The sequence below is a fragment of the Myiozetetes cayanensis genome, unplaced genomic scaffold (genome assembly GCF_022539395.1).
Source record: "Myiozetetes cayanensis isolate MyiCay16 unplaced genomic scaffold, myiCay2020 scf5-8, whole genome shotgun sequence".
NCBI classification, from domain to species: Eukaryota; Metazoa; Chordata; class Aves; order Passeriformes; family Tyrannidae; genus Myiozetetes; species Myiozetetes cayanensis.
This window is the reverse complement of record NW_026087742.1, coordinates 82,523,244-82,548,426: the sequence shown is the minus strand read 5'-3', so window position 1 is coordinate 82,548,426 and position 25,183 is coordinate 82,523,244. Positions and strand designations below refer to the sequence as shown.

Genomic DNA, 25,183 nt, shown 5'->3' with positions numbered 1-25,183 from the left:
TGAAGAGGGCCTGCAGGGAAGCCAGAGAGGGACTTTTCACAAGGGTGTGTAGTGACAGGACAAGGAGTAATGGGTACAAACTAAAAGAGTGAAGATTTAGACTAGATATTAGGAGGAAGTCTTTTTCCTGTGAGGGTGGTAAGATGCTGGAACAAGTTGCCCAGGTAGGTTGTGGATGCCCCAACTCTGGCACTGTTCAAGGCCAGGTTGAATAAGGCCTTGAACTATGTGGTGTAGTGGGAAGTGACCCTGCCCATGGCATGGGGGAGTTGGGACTAGATGATCTTTAAGATTTCTTCCAACCCTTAACATTCTATGATTCTATTATTATCATCACCTATCATATTATTATAAAATTTTAATTATACCCTTTTGAGAAATTATACCCTTTTTATTGAGTAGAAAAAGTACTAGAAAAAGAATATAAAACATCAGATTGATTTCCAATAACTTGCAATTAATGTGATGGTGCATATTTTCTCTGTTCTTAAAGAACACCTACCTTCAGTTGGCTAGGAAAAAAGTGAAGTGTGTCCTCTAGCATTAAAAATATATCGAGTCATTTAAACAAAAGTTTGCATTGAATAATGGGATCTCCTGACACCTGAAAGATGCTACAGAAATGAAAACCAGATCATCTTTCATATGATACTAATATAATTTTTAATTAAAGGACAAGGATCTCATCAGGTAGCAGAAACGTGTTTCCTGGCACACATAGGGCAAAGATATGGCGTTATTTCTCTTGAAAAAATATTGCAATCCTGCAAGTTTAACTTAATTGTAAATCCTAATACATGTACAGCTTCAAAGTGACTGCGATACTGACCCTTTCCTGAGAAAGGGAAATTGCAACTGTATGGATGTTCCTAGAATTTGGGGCACATTTCTTATCCAGAGTCATCTTTCTATACTACACCTTGCTTTATGCGGGATATAAGCAAGCATGATATAAACTAAAATCAAACACTCCAGAGAAATAAGATGATAATGGAAGGTTTTCCATCTCAAACCAACAGGCTCAGTTTTCTCCTTTTCCTTATTTTGTCTTCCAGGATAGTTTCACTGGCATGAAGCTGCAACAAAGCAATGAAATTGTGACTCCATCCCAATCCATGTAAATATATAAAGAAGGGACTTGACATGAAAGAACACCTTTTCCTGCCAGCTTATTTTGACAGACAGGAACAAACACAGATCTGTCTTCAGTCACCTGTACAGCCTTTAGAGATGTGACATAACCCCTGTCTTAGGTGCAGTGTCCCATTAACCGAAGAGTAAGACAAGCAAGATTTGTTTCCCTTGCTTGAATTCAGCTTGGATGCTGCTCCTCTGCTTTGCACAACAGACTTTCTGAAAGTAAAATAAATAAATAAGCCAATAAATAAATTAAAGAGAAATATGTACACACACATTTCCCAAAAATATTTTATGAACTTTTAAATTTGTTTTTCAAATATAAAAAGTTCATCAACAATTTTCCATGAAAGTTCAGACAATACCTGAAAATGGAAACTAATAAAAAAGGTTTTTCATGTGAAGAAAATGAGGTATGACTCTTGGATTATTATTTTTAAGGAGTGATAATTATTAAATTTGTTATTCTGTTAAACTTACATGACAAATAGTGATTATTTAAAAGACAAAACCACTAAGCTATTGAAATGCATGTTTTCATTTACATTACTTATATCTTATTTACACTGGTCTAAATGTCAAACCGGACAACCTTGTGTGAAAAGCTAAATCACATCCCATAAACTGCCCTGGGTGGGAGAGGTTTGACAAGCAGTGATTACTAACTGCTCCATAGTAGCCTTGCAAGAGTCAGGCACAGCAAGTGTGAGGCTGCAGTGAGATGACCGAGGTGAAGATCAGTGACACCAGCAGTTATCAGTGAAATTTCTGTCGTGGCTGACTGTGCTAGTCAAAGATTAGCTTGTCCAAGGTTGGTTATGAAATTGTTGACTTTTTCAAATATCCAAGGTATTTTGAACAAAAGCAAAATAGCAATTAGAGCTCTGAACTGCAGAAACCTCTCCTCAATATTTTTTTTCTGGGCTTCTCTGCTTTTCTGCTTATGCATTTATTCTGTGGCCATCACAGTAACACCTTCAAGCATGTAAAAAACACCATGATCATCAAATTCTTATCCCAACTTTTATATGTATTGCAATGAGTGCATGTATTTCGACTGGGGTGTATTGTTTGTCTGAGCCACCTGTGCAAGCACAGGATCACCTTGTTTGGGGAATAATGCCTTTCCGCTGTGAAGAAATTAGTGAATCTTAGGGACTTAGATATAAAGTTGCTATGAAGGGAATGAGCATTTCACCTTTCACAGGGCAGCTTGTCTTTTCTAGGACAGCCTCATTAATTCAAAGAGCTCAGACTCAGGTCTTTCAAGGAGCCTATTTCTGCCAATGAAAATGTGTCTGCCCAGTTCGGTGGCTCCTGCCACAGGAAAGGTATTGCAAAGAGGAGGAGCCTAGAGCCTTGAAAAAATCTCACTGTGAAGACAACTAAATCCTAGCGAGGGGAGCACAGAGCAACAGGGTTGTTCTCCAAGAGGACGAGCTGCCAGGTCCACAGCAGCAATGTAGGGTAGAAGAAAAAAAAAAGAACACTTGCTGCTGGTTTCCACTTGATATCAAATGTGTGCTATAGCCTCTCCCAGGATAAAATCTTGTGCTGAAAGCACATCCCAATTTACATGACATAGCAGCAATATTACATACATTATATATGCTTCCAGTGCTGACATTCCCAGCTGCTACCACAGCCAATGTCTGCTGCTGAGAGCAACTTCTGATCTGCAGCTTGCTTTCTCTATGTTGTTAGCGTGAGGCCAACGAGCAGCCTCAGAGGGGAAGATTGGGCAGTAGCTAGTAAGCCTGTAATCAGTGAGACAGGAGGGTGTTTGCTCACAACATGTCTAGATATCTGTGTATTTGTGTGTTTGAGGGGCAGTGGGTTATACTGAACCCATGAGCCTCTCTTAAGACACATGGCTGATTTGTGCTCTGCAGGCAGTTTCACCTCTAACTGCAGCATTGCCCAGGTCTCTCTCCCATTAACACTCACATAATCTCTAGACAAAAGGAAATAACATAGCAGACCATAAAGACCACAGTTGGTGAATTGTTTATATTTGAAAAACATGTTAAAAAGCTCATAAAATATTTTGGGGGAAAATGTGCATGTACGTATGTATATATTATGTAGTATACACATCCTATATATATGTGTGTGTTTATAAAAACTGTGTGTACAGATGAATGATGTAAGATGCAAATATATGGTTGCCTAAGTGTGAAAAACGATTCTTCCTTCTGCTTGTACAGTATAACGATAACTGCAAAGATAACGGTATAAAGCTAGGGGAAATGAAAATAAGATACAGAGAAGCGAATATTTATTGTCTCAACTTGAATCTCAGCTCTTCTGGAAAGTAATTTCCGAGGCTCCAAGACAGAGAACGTTTGTGGAGCTCTTGCTTGTTATCTAAATCTCCACCAGAGGGCAGGGCATCCCGTCATTTTCCTGCGCATTTTATCACTAACTTTTAACTTTCAAGCAGCTCTAAAAAGCTGTAACTTTTAAGAACTAAGGGCCACACACCACAAACGCTCAGATTCCTAGTTTTAATTATAAAGATTACATTATATAACTGTATATCCGTGCGTGTATGTACATGTATGTGCCAGGTCCTGCACTTTGGTCACAACAACCCAATGCAGTGACAGGCTGAGCGCAGAGTGGCTGGAGAGCAGCCAGGTGGAAAGGGACCTGGGAGTTTGGATTGACAGGAGGCTGAACATGAGCCAACAGTGTGTCCAGGTGGCCAAGAAGGCCAGTGGCATCCTGGCCTGGATCAGGAAGTGTGGCCAGCAGGAGCAGGGAAGTGATCCTGTACTCAGCACTGGTGAGGCCACACCTGGAGTATTGTGTCCAGTTCAGCCCCTCAGTTCAGGAAAGACACTGAGGTGCTGGAGCAGGTCCAGAGAAGAGCAACCAGGCTGGTGAAGGGAGTCAAGCACAAGTCCTGTGAGGACAGGCTGAGGGAGCTGGGGTTGTTTAGGCTGGAGAAGGCTATGGGAGACCTCATCACTTTCTACAGCTACTCGAAAGGAGGTTGTATCCAGATGGAGGTCAGTCTCTTCTCCCAGGCAATCAGCAGTAGGACAAGAGGGCATGGTCTTAAGCTGGGCCAGGGGAGGTTTAGGTTGCATATTAGGAAGAAATTTTTTACAGTGAGAGTGATCAGGCATTGGAATGGCCTGCCCAGAGAGGTGGTGGATTCACCGTCCCTAGAGGTTTTTAAGATGAGGCTGGATGTGGCACTGAGTGCCATGGTGTGGTAACCACAGCAGAGTTGGATCAAGGATTAGACTTGATGATCTCAGAGGTCTTTTACAACCCTATTGATTCTATGATTCTATGATTCTATGATTTAGGGACAATCAGAGATGATGTTAATGCCAATAGGTCTAGCAATATCTTGAAAGAGATACACTGATATTGGAGATATAAAGAGACATCATAAGCATGCTAGTAAGTGCTAATATATGTTTGCCACAGAGGTTAAGGCCACTTCAGCAAATTTTTGTGGTTTTAAGAATAATTCTACCCTATGACCCAAATAACTTTATTGAATATGGGAATAAAAGCTTAGATAGTATCAGAATAAAGGCTTTATTTTTGTCTTCTATCCTCTCAGTCTGATAAGATTTATCAATTTAATAAAAAATATATGCTGTATTGTATCTTATTTTTGTACTTGTTTAAAGGTTTAGTTTTAGCAGCAATATGTGGGAACTGCCTCATTTAAAAGCTCAAACATATGGACATTTTGTGTGTAAGTGTACAGAGCAGTTTGCATTACCCATGCAAATAGGGTGAGATACTGATGCATTCTGCATTTACTATGGAATGCAGGTGAAACAGGGGAAGATAAAAATGTCAGCCTGTTGATAATAATGAAGAACTGGAGAAACCAAACCATCAGTATTGCAGCGCTGAAACTTTTTGAGGGAGAAAAGGCCATTGCACTCCATATAGAACTTCTAATTCAGAAGGTGGACAGACTCTTTGTAGAGGTAATTGAGGGGAAGAGGCTTCCAGTCATTTAACTTATATATTATCCTTTATTTTCTGAAGCCATGTGAGTCTGGGGAGGTGAGAAAAACCTGAAGCCTATTGAAATGTTTGCTGAGGTCCCCAGGAATATTATTACCCAGGTCATGAGCCTACATCAGATAAACAACCTGCTGTTACAAGCATGAAGATGGCCAAATACAAGACAGCTGTCAAGAAAAAAGTGATAACAGTCCTGGGATACCAACACTGCTTTTGTGTTGTGGGTCCCTGGTAGCACAGAGATCTACCAACACCTGGATGTCTGCATGCAACCAATAACCAAAGCAGATATCACATAAAATTTAGGGAACAGAGGAGGAAGTCAAGATAAATGCTGCCAAGCAATAAGATACTTAGGGCAACACTTGGGTATCTATTTTATCAGATAAGTTGCACCTTTTGTGCATGGCAAGCCCACATTTCCAGAGATCTGAGTCCCTCTACGAGATGTTTGCTCTGTATCTAGGTAGTGGTTTATTTGTCTGTTAATCACATTCCTTTCCTTGCAGCAGAGATCTGGAGATTTACTTTTTTTTTTTTTTTTTTTAAATGTTGAAAAGGCTCCATGTTTCTAAAACTAAACTGGCTGTTTATGAAGAAAACTATTTACAGACATTCTCTAACTGCAGAGAGACTAACACAGGCATTAACTTTCTGTGTCTCTTTGCAGACTGTCGGTTACAGTATTTCTCTGTCCAGCTACCAGAGAGGTTACTTTTGCAACCCCTGTCCCATCTCTTGCTTGAATCTGATTATACCTCCCTTAAGTCTGTTGTCCTTTCTTCTTTGACAAAGCTGCTCAGGTATACAGCAGAGGAGCAAAACCTTCACATTTCTACCGATTTGAGGGACTCAACAAAACACTTCTCCATTTTTATGGTACTTCACCATATCCAACAACAGCAGTTAAGGTTTGGGAACATAATGGATGAAACTTCAAAAGACAATTAGCCTTGGTAGCCCCCAGCAGGACACCATGTGCACTTGACTTTCTGCATATGAGTCATTGTGGCATACCAGAGCCTGTTCATGCGGTGAAGAAACCGGGGAAAGAGAACCATGAGTGTCCATGTGCTGAAAATTTCTGCAGAAGGAAAAGAAAAAGACTGACTGCAGAACATCATCATGAGCTAAGACAGTCAAGAAGGGAGTTGAGGTATTTATGCTAAAAGTTAGAAAAGTATTCTGTCTGGCAGCTCCGAACATCTTGTTTTAAAACTAAAGAGGTTTGAAAGTCTTTTCATTTGATAACATATTTCAGCTGCTTAGAATTGCAAGAAGACTGGATCTCATTCGTTAATATGTTATTCCCAAGTTATTGCTTGGCCAAAGGCAGTGAAACTCGTCCAAATCAGATTTTCCACTTCACTGAGGATTTTGTAGACTTCTTTCCTACCTACATTACATTGTCTCTTTTCTGAGGTGAACAGTCTTAAACTATTTAACTTGTAAGATTTTATATTAATTTCTTAGATCATCCCTTATGCCCTTATCTTGGTCTTTTCCAGTCCTTGTAGATGCTATCTGTGACAATATTGAATATTGTGTGCAGTTTTGGGCACCACAGCATAAGAAAGATATTATGGTCTTAGAGAGCATCCAAAGGAGGCAACGAAGATGGTGAAGGACCTTGAGGGGAAACCGTATGAGGAGTGACTGAAATCACTTGCTATGACCATGACAATATCAAGTTTTAAGATATACATTAAAAAAAAAAAAAGGGCTAAGAAAAAAATCAATCTTCAAAACGCATGGGGAAAATAAGAGACTTAAAACAATCTAGAAATCTAAAAAAACACAATAACAATATGAAACAGAATAATTTTATTCCATAACTCAGATTCCCTGCCCTCTTCTATGTTTGGAAGTTTTTCACACATGGCAGGTGGAAACAAGGGAGTGAATTTTAAATAGCATCCTTTTTATTTATTATTATTTTTATTATTATTATGTACACAAAAGTTCAAGCATATTCATTGATTAAATTTCTATACAATAATTAAAAAACCCCACAACACAATAAACCCTCCAACCTCCAAAACAAACAGAAACATTCTTGTCTTCTCAGTAAATTTACATTAACTACAGAGTAAGCATGTTGCCCAGGGCTCATATTCTCCAAAGTGAAGCTGACATAGACATGAACTTCTCAATAACCTCACAAATTACAATCTACATTTATGTGTGTGTATATATTTGTATATATATGTGTGTGAATGTCAACTCACACACACTGTCCAAGGAAGGTAGAAATCATTATTCTTGTGATGCCCCAGAAGAATGTGTTTCTAGGATCAAAGAACAATATATTGGGCCACTTTTAAAAATAATTTATTCTCTTCCTCTCTAATAAAAAACCCTCCAAGCCTTCCCAGTATACACCATCAGGCTCAAAAGATTGCTGTTGTTCAGTTCATTTTTATATTCCTTTCTCGAGGAACAGTCCCACTGTCCTAAATGGGAATTTCACCTAATCTGAGCTAACCAGAGGCTACTTGATATGAAGATGTACCTGAATCTGTACCTGAGGCATTCTCCCTATTTCTTTTTAAACATTTTCAGAAGAGACCTGAAGGGCTACGTTGAGCTGTGTGAGGATGGAGGGATGGAAAAAAGAACATTTTCAATTAGTTGTGAGCATCTTTTTTCTCTTGCAAAAGGAGCATTTCAGTATTTTTTTAAAATATAACAGTTGAGGTCCAAAGTGGAAGGTTTCTCCCTTTTAGATCTTTTTGAAGAACATCTTAGGAGGGACTATGCACTCACAGGTCAGGTTCAAGATCAAACAGAGCATGCATTAGAGGTAGGAGAGGTAATGGTTTTCATTGTAAAAACATTTGCATATTTAAAAAAAGAGATATATTTCAGTTTAACCTCCAAAAAAGTTTCTCCTGCAGCAAAAATGCTGAAAACAATTAAACAATTTTGACAGTGAGAAAGCTTGAATTCTGTGAAAGCGGATGCTGAAGGATGTCTTCCAGGCAAATTGATGGGAAGGTTTAGGCAGCTTATATATCACTGAGGTTGGCCTTGTAGGCAGAAAACGTGAAGATCAAATAAAACTAACACTTGAAATTTCTCAAAACATTGAATGTTCCCATTGGCTTTACTAGGTCTGGTAAAGTAGTACTAGGTCCACTCCTGTTTATTCTTCTCCAAAAACTGATGATACTTTAGCAAAAGGTAGGACATATAAATATTTCATGGTGTGTTTTGTGGTTTTCCAACATTTGTCATGAACACATTCATGGTGATCAGTGGTGGAAAATTGTGTTTTAATTATGTTATACTGAAAGAAAAATGACAGACTTTAGGGACCTTGGGTGTTGCAGTGCCGCAAAAGGATACTGTATAGCTTTGTCTCGCTTGTGAGGGAAAACTTGTCTAGCACTCTCAGATGTATTTTGGCTCTCCACTATCAATGAGGGCTAGAGGTAGGCAAAAAGCTGTAAATACTGCAGGGAAAACTTTGCCTTTTTCTTTCCCCAGTGTATGGTCTGCTGTTGTCGTTCCAAGCACACAGGCAGTTGTTGAGATGTGAGAAGAATTAAAAGAAAAACATGGCATGGTATGTGCAAACAAGGTGGAGAAGGCTATTTCAGAGAAGCACTCCAAACACAGGACTGCACAACCCACCTGCTGTAACCTATTATCAGGGTATTTGGTACAGCTCTCATTTTCATGCCTTACTTTCCTTTTTCTCTTCTTCTTTCTGTTTGCCTGCCTGAAAGATACCTGTTTCTGACATCTGGCCATAGGGATGGGTTTTCAGCTGGTTTCTACTGGCACAGAGTCACTCTCCAGTCTATGGCTGAATTCTCTTTTATCCAGCTGAAAATCTGGTTAATAATCCACACCATCATTGTAAGGAAGATAAAATCATTGCCCATGCATTATATGAAGCTAAATTCTCTGCTAAGAGGAATGGCTCTTCTACATATACCCCAGAGTACATGTTAATGTGAGAAAATTTGTTTGGTTTTTTTTTTAAATTCTCCCTGCAGTCCTGAGAAATTACTAACTTCAATAAATTAAAATATAATCCACTCAGCAGCTGAATTAGTTGCAAACATTATTAGTTCTAGCTTTCCTTTTCTTACATGAGATATATTGCTGTATAAAATTGAAATAAATAGTATGCGTCAACCTAACCTTTTCAAATGTCAGTGTGGTTTGGTTCTGATAAACTGTTGGGTGAGTGTTGTGGTGAATTCACAGTGGCTATGCATTATGAATTAATGGTAAAATGACATGCTACTTTTATTCATTCTTTTATAGAAATACAACAAGAGAGAAAGAATACATAAAAAACCCCAAAAACCAAAACAAGCAAAAAAACCCCCAACAAACCCAAAGCCGAGCATGTTGCTTAAAAAAACAACCCCCTTGCCCCAAACCCAGCTTCAGTGTATGCTCTAATTCATGTACAGCAATAATTCACAGTCACTGAGAATCACGAGTCTTTGGTTAAACCTTATCGTACAACCTGAAAGTAACTTTTGTCCTAAACTTATCCTTTGGTCTCATGCGGTAGGGCTACGTCCAAGCCAACCCCTAATTATTAATGTTGGGTTTGCTTCAGTGCCTTCTTGAATAAACTCAGTTCCTTTAACGCTTCCATTTTTTACCAGAAAATACTGAAGTAGGATGTGCAATATAAGTATAGATTGAGTTCTGTCACAAAAGCCAGGTATTTTGAGAGTAGCCATTCAAAAGGAAATATCTTCTTTGTTAATTCACGAATCTCACAGGTGTCTTTCTTCCAGGGATGTCTAAAACTAAAAAACACTTTCCTGCCTTTGCAAATAGACTTTTACTCCCTCTAACCCATCCATAGGTCCACTTGACATTGACCTGGCTGACATGGTCCTGCCAGAGAATAAACTTTCCCTTCTGTTTTCTAAGCTGTCGCTGAGCAGTACCTTAGGGCGAAACACTTGCATGAATTTCTGGTAAAATTCTTTGGATGCAAAATAATAAATGAAGGGATCTATGCAGTTGTTGAAGCAACTGAGGCACAAGGTGAGCTTGTAGGCAGGGTACAAACTGCTCTCGTAAAATAGGCGGATGATCATATGCGCAAGTAGGATAAAGTTGTTGGGGGCAAAGCAAGTGATGAATACCAGAAGGACAATTGTCGCCAGGTAGATGGATCTAGTCTTCTGCCTGTTACCATATCTGTTTGATGTCTGAATTAGCTTCCGAATGATGCCAATATAGCATCCAACTGTTACAATGAAAGGGATCAGGAAGAGCAGGACAAATAGAGTGAGGAGAAAAGCTACCCAGGCTGCAAAGTTGGGCAGCATATCCCATTTTAGGATATCAAAACAGGTTATAATCCCCAATTCTTTCACTTCATAGGTCAGATCTGTGCTTTCTAATGGGTAAAAGGCTAGTAGCAAGAAAATCCACATAGCTAGACAGGCAGCAAAGGCATATCTTTTTCTTCTCCACTTGATCAACTTCATCGGGTATACCACACCCATGTACCGCTCAATGCTGATGAAGGTCATGGTCAGTATGGAAGAATACATGTTGGAGTAGAACATCACAGTCACAAGGCTGCAAAGAGTCTTGCCAAAGGTCCAGTGATTGCTCTGGAAGTGATAAGAAATCTGGAAGGGAAAGCAGCTGGCCAGCATGAGGTCCGTGATGCTTAGGTTGATCATGAAGATAACAGAAGGTGTTTTGGGTTTGATGTGCCAGCAGAGCACCCAAAGGGAGAACAAGTTGCCAGGGATGCTGATCAGAGCCACCACTGTATACACAACTGGGAGGGTGATGGAGACAGTTTTATTCTGGAGCATTGCCAGTGTCAAAGCGTCCAGGTGGGATCCGTTTTTAACCATTATTCACAAGGGGGTTGTTGATCCCTGTAAGTCAGCTGGATCATGTCATAAACACTTGACTTCAAAACCTAGAGGAGAAATGTTAAGTGAGAAAAGCAATACATCAACACAGAAATTAAGAATATAGTCCTTCCAATAATGAACTAAGTAGTTTGTCAGATTTTCTCTGAATGTACTGAATCTATTAAAATTACCTTCTGAAAACTTTCTCCTCCCTCCAAATCACAGTGGTGTTTTGCCAGTCTCACTTCTTCCTATCTTTAAACAGCTACTTTTTCCCTGCTAAATGGCTTTCTAATACTTAGAATCATAGAATCATTAAGGCTGGAAAAGACATCCAAGATCATCAAGTCCAACCTTTATACACATACCACCACATCAGTTAAACTACAGCACTAAGTGCCAAGTCCAGTCATTTCTTGGACACTTCCAGGAATGGTGATTCCACTGCCTCCCTGGGCAGCCTGTTCCAATGCTTGACCACCCTTTCAGTGAAGAAATTCATCCTTATGGCCAACCTGAACCTCCCCCGGTGCAACCTAAAGTCATTTCCTCTTATCCTGTCACTTGTTACTTAGAAGAGACTGAAACCCATCTCACAACAGCCTCCTTTCAGGTAGTTCTAGAGAGTAAGTGAGCCTTCTCTTCTCCAGACTCAACAACCCCAGTTCCCTCAGTCACTCCTCATAAGACTTGTGCTCCATATCCTTCCCCAGCTTCGTGGCCCTTCTCTGGACAGACTCTGGCACCTCAGTGTCTTTTTTGTAGCGAGGGGCTCAAAACTACACACAGTACTCGATGTGCAGCTGTAACAGTGCTGAGTACAGGGGCGTGATCACTGCTCTGGTCCTGCTGGCAACACTAGTCGTGTTACAGGCCAGGATGCCATTTGCCTTCTTGGCCACCTGGGCACAATGCTGGCTCATGTCCAGCCGGCTGTTGACCAGCATCCCCAGGTCCTTCTCTAGTGGGCAGGTGCCCAGCCACTCTGCCCCAAGCCCGTAGTGCTGCACGGCGTCGTTGTGACCCAAGTGCAAGACTTGGCATTTCACCTTACTGAACCTCATACCACTGACCTCAGCCCATCAATCCCGCCTGTCCAGATCCCTTTGCAGTCTACTCGTTATCACACCTCTTATGTTACTGTAACATAAAGAAAATCACCTATCACAAACTGAAATTAAATTGATGTCTTCATGAGAACACTAAGCCATAGATTTTCCGTTAGCTAAGTCCATCCTATCCACTCTAGATGTTACAACCTTGATTTTTGTGGTACACAGTATCTTCTGACTTTTCTCCCCAACTAAACAGTGATCAATTTCAAGTGCTGAAGTTTTCTTTCTTTGTTGTTTTATTTTCAGCTTAGGGAAAGGAGAACTGTGGGGAGACGGCTGGGGATAAAAATTATAGGAAAATGAGAAGTTATATTCATGTCCTAACAGAAGTTATAACAGTACAGAAATTATAGGGTAAAATGCAGCTGCTGCTCCCTGGATGGAATGCGGTTGGCAGCTCCACTATGATTCCCCATACAACAGTAAGCATCTGCTATGGGGGATGGAACAGAGGGTGGATCACAGGGTAGACTCCACAGCCAGGCAATGGAAAGACTACAATGGAAAGACTCCATTGTAACTGCTGGGATCAGTCGAAGGGCTGAACCTGTCTTCTCTCCAGTAGGCACATGCACTGGGTAAAGGTCATATTCTGTGTGTGCTGAATACTTTATTTGGGACTAGAACTTGTCTGTGTATTGCTTTAAATATGTTTTTGCAGTCAGATGCTGTCACCAGTAATCTTCAAACCTTAACCTGTCACAATTTTATACTAATAAAGTGTGTTATTCTGTGAACTAGTGTTAGTGTTAGTGTGAGCCCTTCACAGGCACCAGCAGTTGCCAGCAGCAAGTAACACACTCAAATGAAGCACAAAGATCTGCTGTTGGTGTGTTTCCCTGAGTAAGTCAGTTGAACAACCCTCCAATCCAGCAGGACTGGTCAGTGAAGCGTACCCATAAGAGGACACTGATCGACTGGTCAGGCACAAGGGTCTCCACTTTCCTGGGGCATTGACAGACAAATCAAATACTAAGGGTCGAGGAAATTTCCCCATGTTGAAGGGCAGGAGAATCTCCCCTCTTCATATGACAGGAACATGCAATCCATTATTCTTGGTATATTTATGATATAAACAATATAAAGAAAAAAAAACTCATGAGAAGAAGGGACAGATTGCAGTTTGGACTGGTTTACAGGCTAAAAGGACCAGGCTTAAGAAAGAACAAGCCATCTTCTAGTAAAAAGAAAAGCTATTGAGTTTCAGTTCCTGCGAGATGTAAGTTTTTTAAAAACGTTCTGTTTGCAGCTGTCTTATTTGCACCACCTGTAATCCTCCAAAATTATTTTCAGTTTTGCAGCCTGCAAAGCAAACCCATGCTTTCACTGTCTGGCTTGTATAGACCATTCTCAGCAGATGTAATAGCTTATGGTTTAGCTTATTTATTTTAAGCAGCATAGTAGCATTCAGCAGCTGCAGGCAAGAACCCGTGCCTCAATGTGCTACGTGTGCCTACTTTCATTAAGCTGCAAGTGCAGGGAAGCAGTTTCACAAAAGTACAGGACTGAAAAAGTGAAGAAATGGCAATGAATGTCTAGATCTAGAGTAAGTTTTGTGAAGAGTGACATAGGCCTCTGAAGAGGTGCCAGGCCAAGTCCACTGATAACTGTGGGCAAATCTATTGTGTTTAATACTGGTAGAGAGAAGGTTCAGACACACAATCCTGCTTGTGGACTCTGATCACCTGCACTGTTTAATCCAAGTATCTGATTGCAAGACACACCTGCTGTAGGAGGTCAGACCTTTAATTTGTGTGGTCATGGGTCATAAGTACTATAACAGGTCAGTCCCTCGAAGAGGTCAGCCCTCGGTGCTGGCAAACTCTATAGCTGCAAATAACCATTCTGATAAAACTTTTTGTTCTGACAGAGGTTCTTACTGAATAACTTGCTAGATCTTTCACAAAGTAATTGTTGATGATTCCTGAGATTTAGTAAATGTGAAGTCTCTAGTGAAGGCTGTAGTGCAGTAGGGACATACTCTAGTCAAAAACACCCTAGCACAGATCCAGAAAATCACAGTGCAATAGCCAGCATCTCAGTGGTGGCCTATTGGTGTTCTTTCTTTATCTGATCAACTTGACATAGAGCTTCAAGTGTCAGCTAAAATATTCAGAAGTGGTGAGAGTCAATATCAAGCCAGTGATGGTAACTAACTTTGCCAGTCTTTCAGGAGCTTCTAACTGAGCTTTTGGAAGCCTAGAAAAAGGAACATGAAAAGAGGATTCCAAAGAAGTCAGAGATGTATCATGCACATGACACCAAGCAAACTACATAATGAAGTGATCATCAGATGTTCACAACTGCAAAAAGCCCTCTGAGCCAAATCAATTGCAAAGGAGATTCAGTTCTTGTCAGGGGAGCTATATCAACAATGAAACTAATTCTTCATTTTTTCAGGAGAACGTGAAAAACCACTAGCTGTCACATAACTCTTGGAAAAAAATCTTTAATGCTCTCTATTTCAATTTCCCACATCAAATACCTGTTCATGAACTATATGCCTCAAAAATCTTTCTCAAATGGCACCTCTTTGTGCCTAAGAACCAAAAACTTCTTGAAACAATCAGAAAAAATTATCTATATCAGAGTATGCACAGATCTCTAATAATATGCCTTTGCAAGTGAAAGATATGTGCTATCACAGCCCCCTAGTTCCTATTCCTATAGAAATTGTAGGTACTTGGGGAAGTAGGAACATAGGTGAAAATTTCCATTATATCTGTCTCACTGGTAATAAAGCTACTGAATAAGTCTTACATTTTGTTTTGTGTTAGGCCTAATCACAAACAAATTTTCATCTATATTTGCTTTTTCTGAGAATACATCTTGATAAGAAGGAGATAAAAGATCCACACATAGATGCTGCAGAATACAAAACAGTGAGTGTCAGCATTCATGGCCTGGCTAAAGGCAAGTTTTATGCACTTGACCGTTGGTCAAAACTAAGTACCTCCAAATGTAAGCACTTCTTGAACTGGAGTTAAAAGATGCAAGACTTTGTGGTTAGGTGTCTACAAGAGCTCTCCAAAAAATCAAAAACCTTGGCATGGTTTTCACTGATAAAGGTGCCCATCACAAGGAGCAAAACAAGAATGCTGTGGCGATTCCTTTAGAGCCTTCTACAGGGGAGAAGAAGGCATGCAAAGCATACAAGACTGATGATGCAATTCATTCCTTAGGGCAAATAGCCTCCTGAGGAAATGTGGAGTACAGGAAATCCTCCTTCCGACTTTTGTCTTTCCTTTTGCCATATTCTCTCAGGCTCTAATCCTGAATTCCTTGCTCGGGAAAGCCTGGGCGAAAAGAAGTTCCTTCTCTGATTCACCCTGACTTGTGATGATTTGCTTTTTAAATGGCCACGTGTGCTGGTTTTGACTGGAGTAGAGTTAATTTTCTTCACCATGGCTGGTATGGGAGTATGTTTTGGATTTGTGCTGCATGTAAGGTTGATAACATAGAGAAGTTGTGCTTACACAGAGCCAAGGCCTTTTCTGCTTTTCATACTGCGATTCTGGCGAGGGGACTGGAGATGCATAGGAGACTGGGAGGAGTCACAGCTGGCACAGGTAACCCAAACTGACCAAAGGGATTTGCTGAACTTGAACATTCGCTGAAGTGTTTCTCTGCAAAGCACCAACAACACTTTAGGAACAATAACTGAGATGTGTTACAGAAGGGCACAAAGGGATTCCAGACCGTATGATATCATGCTCAGTGGGAGGAAGAAGGAAGGAGGGAACATTTGAAGTGATGGTGTTTCTTTTCTCAAGTCACCATTACTGCTCTGCTGGAGATGGCTGAACACCTGCCTGCCCATGGGAAGAAGTGAATTAATTCCTTATTTTGTTTTGCTTGTGTGCACAGGCTTTGATTTCCCTGTTAAACTGTCTTTATCTCAACCCATGAGTTTTCTGGCTTTTACCCTTCTGATTTTCCCCCGATCCTGCTGGTGGGGGAGTGACTGAGCTGCTGTGTGGGACTTGGCTGCCGGTTGGGGTTGACTCAAAACACCAGGTTAAGTTGCTGGAACCACAATGTGCTATTTCTGTGTACTTTGCCTCTCCCACTAATGTGTTTATTGGGCTTTAGTTAACGCTATATTTACGTTTTGTTCAGGGTAACTTTATGTCTTTCCCTCACTGCAACCACAGTCTCTGTCTGTCTCTTGTGGTTTAATTTGAAAATGTCATACATCAAGACAGAAAAGAATATCACTTTAGAGGTTTAAAGTCCCCTTATGTTTTATGAGTTTTTTCCTTTAAATTTCAGGTTTCCAACACAATTCAAATCACTGAAGCTTGCATAGATTTTCTTCAAGAGCAACTTTGCTGCAGGATTATTTAAATATATCTACCTCCAGCTAAGATTTCACATGCATAACATGTAAAAATATAGCTCTGTTACATAAATAACCCTGTTAGAAATACTTTTTATACATTGCTTTTCTTTTTTGGGAGAGCCATATTTAAATTACAATAGACAGATGAACATACAGGTAGACTGAAACAAAAGCTCAATAAGCATTCTTCAAGTGACATGATCCAGTCTTAAGGACAGTTACAGCAGTCCTCAAGTTCCTGATGTAGAAAGAGAACATTTAGTGAATGGATGTATTTTAGTTTCATATTAGGTACTAAGCACCTACAGCCTCTGGAGTAACACACACGAAATCCGTGCAGGATTTTTTTGCTACTCTTTGTACTCACTGGTCATGGCACTCTGCACAGAAAGCTCACTTGGAAGTTCAGTAGCACCAGGTTTTCATCCAATCTGTAACTGTAAACAAAGGTGACAGATGCTTAGTGCTTTTTTGACTGGAGTAGCGATTCTTTTCCCTTCAATTGACAAAAGATGACAAACAAAACATTAAAAGGTATACTGAAAATCACACAGTAAAAAATTGCAAGAGAACTGTGTTCTTTCTTTGCTATGGAAGAGTAACAATAAAGATGTGTCTAGTTTTTTTAGCGAACTACTAAATAAAACTGGTAAGTTTTCTCTCTTACATCTATTATCTTCCTGTTTTCAATGTCAAGTGCACCTGTGAAAAAGACTGAAAAGCCTGTGAGCCAAATGAAAACAAGAATTGTCAATTTATAAAAAGTTTTGTGATTTGTTTTGTGATTTGAGATGGAAAAAATAAATGTCAAAATGTATTATGAAGCAGAAAGCCTTTCAAAACTTATTCTGTTCCATAATTTTTGGTTCAGTACCTGTCAAAGTGCAATTGCATAGGGAAAAATGGTCTTATTTCATAAATTCTTTGATATTGTTACACTTCTGGAAAGACACCCTTCTAACTGAAGAATGTAGGATGGCATGTTTCAGATTACAGGAAAAACAAACTGAAATGCAATTTCAATTCAACTGCAAACAGATTCATAATGAAGCAAAGTGAAAGCACAGATTTTACTGTAAGCACTTAGAAAATCATATTAATAGTTTTTAATCAATGCAAGTGGGGCTGAAGAATATATTTTGTTTTTTCTCAGAAGACCTCTTTTTAGAATTTTTAATTTTTTTTTTATTTCTCATTTACTCAGTTTAATACTACTAAAGGGAAAAGTGAAAAACACTTTGATATTTAGGTAGAATAAGGGGGTTTAATATGAGGAACAAGAAGGAAAAGTGCCCTTCTGTAACACATCTCAGTTATTGTTCCTAAAGCGTTGTTGGTGCTTTTCAGAGAAACACTTCAGTGAATGTTCAAGTTCACCAAACTGAGGAATGTAAATGAGTTCATCTCCGGTTGTGTGTTTCTTAAACTGAACTTGGGCCTTACCGAAATAGACTGCAGGTTTTGCCTTGATTCTTTCTCATCCTTGCAATGAACTTTCATGCAAATTTTAGCTTGTAGGATTACATCTCTACATCTCTAACAGCCACGAGTTTGGTTCACTCAGTCAAGATGTGAACATAAGTCTTCTAAGTAACTTCTTTGTAGTTGGGCTTCCCTGTCCTTTTTGCTGATTTTTTTTTCTTCCTATTGTTTTGTTCTGAGTAACATTATTGCAAAGATGCTGTTGAAGAGCCTGTAATTATAATGTCACAAAGGCATTATTTGATGCTAGGCTTTACCTTACCTTCTTTTAAGAATAAATATATTTTGGAAATACGACTTCCAACCTCAGTCCACTTGTGGGTGCAAGTATTTCTGAGCACACTAGATGAATCTGAAAACATATAACTAGCTGCAATATTCCTGACCTTCTGTGCCATTAAGCTTTAGAAAAGTAGAAGTGTTCTCTATTTCTTATTTTTCATTAAAGATTACTCAGAAAAAGACATAAGAAAACCATATATATGCCTTCACTGCAAAAGATAGCATATTTTTTACGATGAAAGACTTACATAATAACTACTATATTAATCAAAAACTCTTGTGGAGAAAAACTTCAGTCTTTATCTTAGTATACCCAGTCAAAGTAAACCTTATGGTGGTTACAGCTCTAACCTCACATGGTCAGGACAAGGTAAAACAAGAGTGTCTTCTCTCCACAAAGATTTCACATTGAGAGGTAAAAAGCCCTCTATTTTTTTCAGCAAGAAAATATAAAGGCATTACCAACTTTCATGTAGTGGAGGGGTACCTGCCTCCATCTGTTATCTGTATCAATCTAGACAAAAGCAACTTTATTCAAAAGTGAAGGAAAATAATCCTAGCATTTCTGCCTGCTAGGGAGTGCTTCTATTCTCCATCTTGAGAGAGTGCAGGTGGGCAGTTTCCAAGATTGAATCGAAAAAGTATTTTTAAGTCTAAATATACAGATGACAGGCAAAGAAACTCCCCAAAGGAGATATGTACTAAATCTTCAGAACTATCTAAAGCAGTAAAATTAACTGTACATAGCTACCTTTGAATTTCCTGGACTGTGCAGTGTCTGTCCTGGACTGTGCAGTTTTGCTGATAGTTGAATTTTAGTTCACTCAAACCTTCACCTTTTCTAACCATAAATCAGCAATGTCAGGATTCTATGCTAGTGTTAGCAATGTTCACCCTATTTTAGCTAAGATTTGCATAAATACAGCCGCTATTGTCTACGTTAATATGCCAGTTCAGTGTGAAACTCGTCAATGTGGTGTTTAAAAAGTTCATTTCTGCAGCAGTCAGGTTTTTGGAAATGGTAAGTTTGTGGGTCAGTATTGACAAATATTGCAATCTCTGCATCTGAAGTGTGGTTTTCTGACTCAAGTGCTAGTTACATTACAAAATGAAGCAGTTTACACTTTTTATCAGTGCCCAAGAGAGTTTTTAAAAATTCTGTGAGCAAAACCTTAGGCCAACTTGAAACCAAAAACTCCACTGATAGATTTTCTAAGCTGGTTTAAATTTCAGAGTAAGCATCCTAAACTGGGTTTAAAGAGGTTCCAATTTATGGGCTAATAGCTAAACTATTATATACATGTTGGTCTTTCCTACATACACGGATGTTGTTAGCTTAATTTTTTCAAGGCTGATATTTTAGAAAGGATTAGCAAATCTAAGGCAACATAAGAGTTCAATGTAAGAGCTCAGAAATTCATTCTATAGGACTTGCAGTCCTCTATGATCATTGCTCATGTCCCCAGATCATACTCATATCCCAGCAGCACAGTGTAGCTTGCCTCTTGGTGAAACAATGCTATCTTGCACATATCATGGAGGAAGAGCATGCAAACAGTTCCTGAAATATTTCTGATGCCTTGCAGGGAACCTTCACTCTAGTGGGCCACAGTTTTTGTCAGATGGTGGACAAACAGCTTGCAAAGCTGCTTTTAACTACTCTGGTAGACATCCTGTGTGGTGTTGAGTTATCCTGTGCCAAAGGATCCTCCTGCAGGTACCTTGCCCTTGAGTTATAGCACAATGATGAAGATTTATGCTTTTATAGAACTTTGGCCATGGAAATGGCCAGATCAAGTTGAAATTTAAATAACACATGAACTGATTTCCTTTACAACTTTAAATTTTTAGATATATTCTATGCCCAGGATTGATAGACAGGGGCTTCTGGTCAGCAACTACTTCCCACTACAAGTAATTGCCTCACATAGCTGTTGTGAAAGTCAGAGGAAAACACGTAGTTGCTCACTTCCTTTTTGACCTCAAATTCCAGCAAAAGGGTTTAGGTGTATTGGTACAAGGTGCTTGTGGTAGACAATTTGACAGATTCCTAAGAGAGAATCCCTCAATCTTCAGAAAATTGGTGGTCTTACATTGAATCTGCATGTCCAACAGGTATTTTACAATAAAGAATATATATATCAAAACACACACGTATATGTATATATATATATCCTATTTGAAATCTGTACTTTCTATCTTTTCATCTCTCTTTTCTGTGAAACTATTTGAATGTTTTCTCTCCTGTTCAGTCCACAAAGGAATTGAGGTAGAGCTGCATGTGTGCTCTTGAAGATTATCTTTTGAGATTAAAAGAAAAAAAAAAAAACCAAGAAGAAGAAAAAAAGAAAAATACCTCAGATGTTGCTTTTTCTCCTATTTGCACTAAGGATATGTAACTGTGGATTGATTTAACATATCATAGAGTCCATAAACAGAATGGGCCACCAAGTTTTGCAGTTGCAGTTGAAAGGATAATTTGGCATGGTATTTGGGAAATATTTTGAGCAAAGAATGTAGGGTAATTCTAACATCTGTATAAAATACTGTGTCCAGAAATTGAAAACATTACTAGGGTTAGGGGTGTATCGAATTGGTTGAGCATGTAAGCTGTCTTCAGATGAGCCTTCTTCTACTACTTCCACTATTAGGCCTTAGAACATTCAAAATCTCTTTCCACTTCTTAAGTAAATAGACTTGCCCAAAAAAGCCTGTGCTGGATCCATAACAACTGGTGACTTGTAAATACAGGATGAATTATTGTTCCTCTCTCTTGTTAAATAAGATCTATATGAATATCCAAAACTTTTTTCCACATCAGGAGTGCTAAGTTGAAAGATTTGAGTATAGCCGGCACCTTTCCTGCCTGGTCTTTTCTACAGCCATGAATTTATCATCCATGGAAATCTAAGTATCTATTTTAGAGTGAATTGTAAAGTGGGAATACCACTGGCTGTACTAGGCAGATCTCTGGTGACTGTAACATTCTCATACATAGTCACTTCCACAGTAAATGCAGGTGTTTGAAGCTGATTCCAGCCCATTTTAAACATCCTGTTGATTCAGATCCTGGTTTCCTGGAGGCCCATAATTGCCTGAATTCTGTCCAAATCTGAACTAGTTCCCTGAGGTATGATTGACCCCTTTCACACTTGGACCACTCAGCTGCTACTTTGAAATGACTAGGTCAGCTTCTGTGTGAAAACGAATTGGCACAGAATAGGACCACATGCATTGTTTTACCTCTACCCGTCTTCTTCCACCTGTGTGTCAAAACCTACAGTCAGTTTTACGTGATCATAGAATTGTTTGTGTAGCAAGGATTCTCACATCAGCAGTAACGAAAACAGTCTTGACTGAAAAATATGAGACATGGGGCTCTCTGTAGGATCTAAACTGATGAGCACTTGGCAGCTTGAAGTTGAATAAGACTGTATCCAGTACTGACCCTGGGGGAATGCTCCTAGCTGCAGTCCTCCAACTGGTTCTGTTCTGAGGCAATTCTGATGACTGGTACAGTTATGCTCTGATAAGATATGAATAACAATAGAGCAGTAGGAGACAGTTCTTTGGAGACAAAATTTGAGTTGTTATGAGCGCTAGAGATCTCTAAGTGATGTGCTCTGAAATATTACCACATTCCTTCAGTTTTAACATGTAACTTGACAGTAGATGCATAGGAAAATGACATAAATGTACTTAAGAATAAAGGAAATTTTTAGTGCAAATGGCCCCTATTCAGGAAAATATGGCGTGACCTAAATTAAAACAAGCCAGGCTTCTGTTACTAAAAATTAAGGTTATAGTTTTTAAACTAAAAAGTAGAGAGAAGAACTGGTACAGGAAAGCATATAGTTCAGGATGACACATACCTAGTGGTGGGAATGTTATTAAATCCTCTATGGTCTTAAAAAAAAAAAAAAAGGACAGGAAAACGTATTAAATCCAGGAAGGAACCAGACAAACAGTGTCTACGTCTGAAGCACATCATGTAAAACAGTCAGCCACAAAAAAAAACCCCAGGTACATAAAAAGCCAGTTACATAAAAGGAGTAAAAATGCTGAGGCTGATTGCTCTGGTTTTCAGCTGGGAATCTGACCTAGTTTAGGTATCTGAGAGGTCTGATGAACGAAAGTGGCTGTTAAGAATGGTATGACCAGGGCACACGCTGATACAGCCCTACCAAAATAGACCGTGTCACTGGAGGATCAGTATGGTTGCATTATGGGAAGCTTTGTGTCACATCCAGTAAACAATTCAGCTGCATCAACAAATGAAACAGCATTTCCATGGCCTGAAGGATGCGACTGGAGGACTGCAGCATCAATCACATAATGAGGATGGTAAATGTGGCAGTGATGTGCTCGGGATAGAAAAATTGGATGTTAGAACAAACAATACAGAAATAACAAAACCCTTCAAGTACCCCTAACCAAACTGAGAAAATACACTCTGGTATGATTATGGAAACCAAGCATTCAAAATCCTTACAACATGAAGATTATCAGCTCTTGACTCAGACCTTTGTCATCCTAAGTCTCTGCAGCAGCAGGAGCTCTGACCTGGGATCTCCTGCTTCCCCATCAGGACAGGGAAGAGCTTTGGCCTTTAGCCTATTGCAAATAAATTTCTACAGCTTCAACTGCTTAACTAAAAAAAACCCTGAACCCTTCATGAGAACTGATGGGGAGAAATCAGCTATCACAATCCAAATCTGCACCGAGAAACCTTATTGTGAGCTAATAGTGCAGAGAAACATTTTCCTGCAATCAAAAACTTTCTGTGGAGCTGATTAATCTATTAGAATCAATACAACATAAAAATGCAACTTGTTGGCCCCAAGTAAATCAAGTGTAATACATGAAAATATCTGATGAGAGAGAGTTGGCAGAAAATGGCAAGCTTGAATACTGGGCTCTCTTGAGGGCTTCCCTATTGAAAGGTTTTGGTTCCCCTTTATACTCTCTTAGTGCCATAGATATCAAAGGAGAAATGCTACTGGGAACTCCTTCACTGGCAGGCACCTGAATCTTTGGCAATTCCTGAAATGGGATTGCAGCCACCACAGCAGCCACTTTCTCTTCTCAAAAGAGAAGAAATCTCAAGAATGCCCTCAGCTTCCTGGGAGTAGGGATGGGATGGTGCTTTTGAAAATGCAACCTGCTCCCCTGCCCATTGTGAAGGAAGATCAGCACCAACTACTTTCTCACTTCTCTTTCTGAGAATAGTGGAGGTTTTTTAATTTTTGTTATTACTTAGTTCCCAGCTCTGTTTTGGAACTCATTGCTTGTGCTTGCTCTTGGGAAGTTCAGGGCCTCAGGGCCATCTTAGGGTTTTCCACAGAGTTGCCGAGGCTGTGCTTTCCCTAGCCCTGCTGAAGTCACCCGGTACCTGGGCACACTTTCTGCATGTGCACGTGGTGGCCAGGAAGCATCTCCATGCGGCATCAGCGTGGCAGTGGAGAGGCACGCTGGGGCATGAGAGATGGAGTCACCCCTGCCTGTGACAGTCACTCAGCATTACAGCCCACAGGGATTGGAATGTGGTTTGGCAAGCAAATGATGCAAAAGGCTAGTGTTTTGAAACTCACTCAGGGATCTGAAGGAAACAGGCCTGAGTCCTTTTTAATTTTAATATCTCAGCAAGAGTTTTATAAAAGACATAAAGGCAATGTACACTTCAGGACAGCAGCTTTAGAATCCTTTCTTTTTCTCTGTGTGTTTCTCCAGCTCACTTTGCTAGATCATCATACACATGTACAGAGAGAGAGAGGAAGAAAAGGAAAGCAGAGTTTTAAGCTTTAAAATAAATCCATTTTCTTGAGGATTGTGGTTAAATAAAGGTTGCATACTACATTTCCATGAGAGAGGCTGGAAAGGCAAAATAAATTCTCCAAATCCCTTCTACCCCACCCATCCATGCAGATGAGCAAATCATAGTGCCTAACATCTCAGATACTTAAAGATAATTTGAGTGCAGTGATAAAATGTTTCATCACATGATGTGGGGAAAGTTTTGTACATGTTAGGACTAGCTGCTCAGTGCAGGTTCCTCTTTCAATTCTCTGAAACTCTTGAAAAAAAAAATCAAACACACAAAAAAACAAATTTCAAAAGCAATTTCCTCAGTTCAAACCTCTCTGCAGTCCCACACCATCTCTGTAGATGCTTCTAAGATGTACTATAAATGACACATAAAAGTTTCTTGTTTGTACTGCACAGGCTGATAGTTTTTAGAGAATTCTGTTACAGCATGATATGAGCTAACCTACACAAAACCCCCAAGGCTTGTTATTTAGTTTTGTTTACCTGTTTCTTTAATGTAAAAGAAATTTATCTTTTTTTTTCTACCAGCGCAAGTAGAAAGACATCTAGTAATTCACCAGCTCAAACCCATCCATTCTTTTTAAGGGTTGTACAGTTACAACAGGAAATATTTTGAAATGGTCATACTAATCACAAGACAGACTACTTTTTAGTATGAGCATGTATTTATACTAGTCTCCTATTTTTAGGTCATATCACATGCCAAGTCCTTGCATAGCCATTTGTATTAATAGTAGTTATTGCTCTTTTTTTTTTCTACTTTCTTTACACACCTGGTGCAAAACAACATTTGGAAAATATGCTAATTTTGGCTTAAGTCCCCAAAAGGAATTATACATCCAAATATTTTTTAGAAATCAGCCATTAGGAGTAGCATTCCTGACTGTTTTCTGGGCACCCTTCTGCAAAAGCAAAAGCAAAAGCAAGCTTGTCTCCTGCTGCCAAAACTGTAGGTGTAAAGGATGCAACAATATCTTGACCAGGAGATCAGTATGTCAGCGACCACTCTGCAATGGCAGATAGCCAAAGCACTGTGATTTTCTACACAAGAGTAAGGAGCCACCTTATTGAAAATGCCTGTGTAAAAGGATGGCTCTGGCACTCCAAGAGTACTTCAAAAATGCTGGGATGAAGTGGACTGA

General features: G+C 39.5%; 1 protein-coding gene across 2 annotated transcripts in view; it reads right to left on the bottom strand.

Moving 5' to 3' along the window:
* Positions 1–7,064: 7,064 nt before the first annotated feature.
* P2RY8 (P2Y receptor family member 8) overlaps positions 7,065–25,183 on the bottom strand; it is a 32,660-nt gene continuing 14,541 nt past the window's right edge. The window contains exons 3-4 of one of the 2 annotated variants that reach the window (XM_050333873.1): positions 16,819–16,888; positions 7,065–11,059 (exon numbers count right to left, since the gene is read on the bottom strand). In XM_050333873.1, the coding sequence (XP_050189830.1) occupies positions 9,918–10,991 (1,074 nt within the window). In that variant the 5' untranslated portion in view covers positions 10,992–11,059; positions 16,819–16,888 and the 3' untranslated portion in view covers positions 7,065–9,917. The remainder of the gene's footprint in view (positions 11,060–16,818; positions 16,889–25,183) is intronic. The other variant, XM_050333874.1, reaches the window with a different exon arrangement.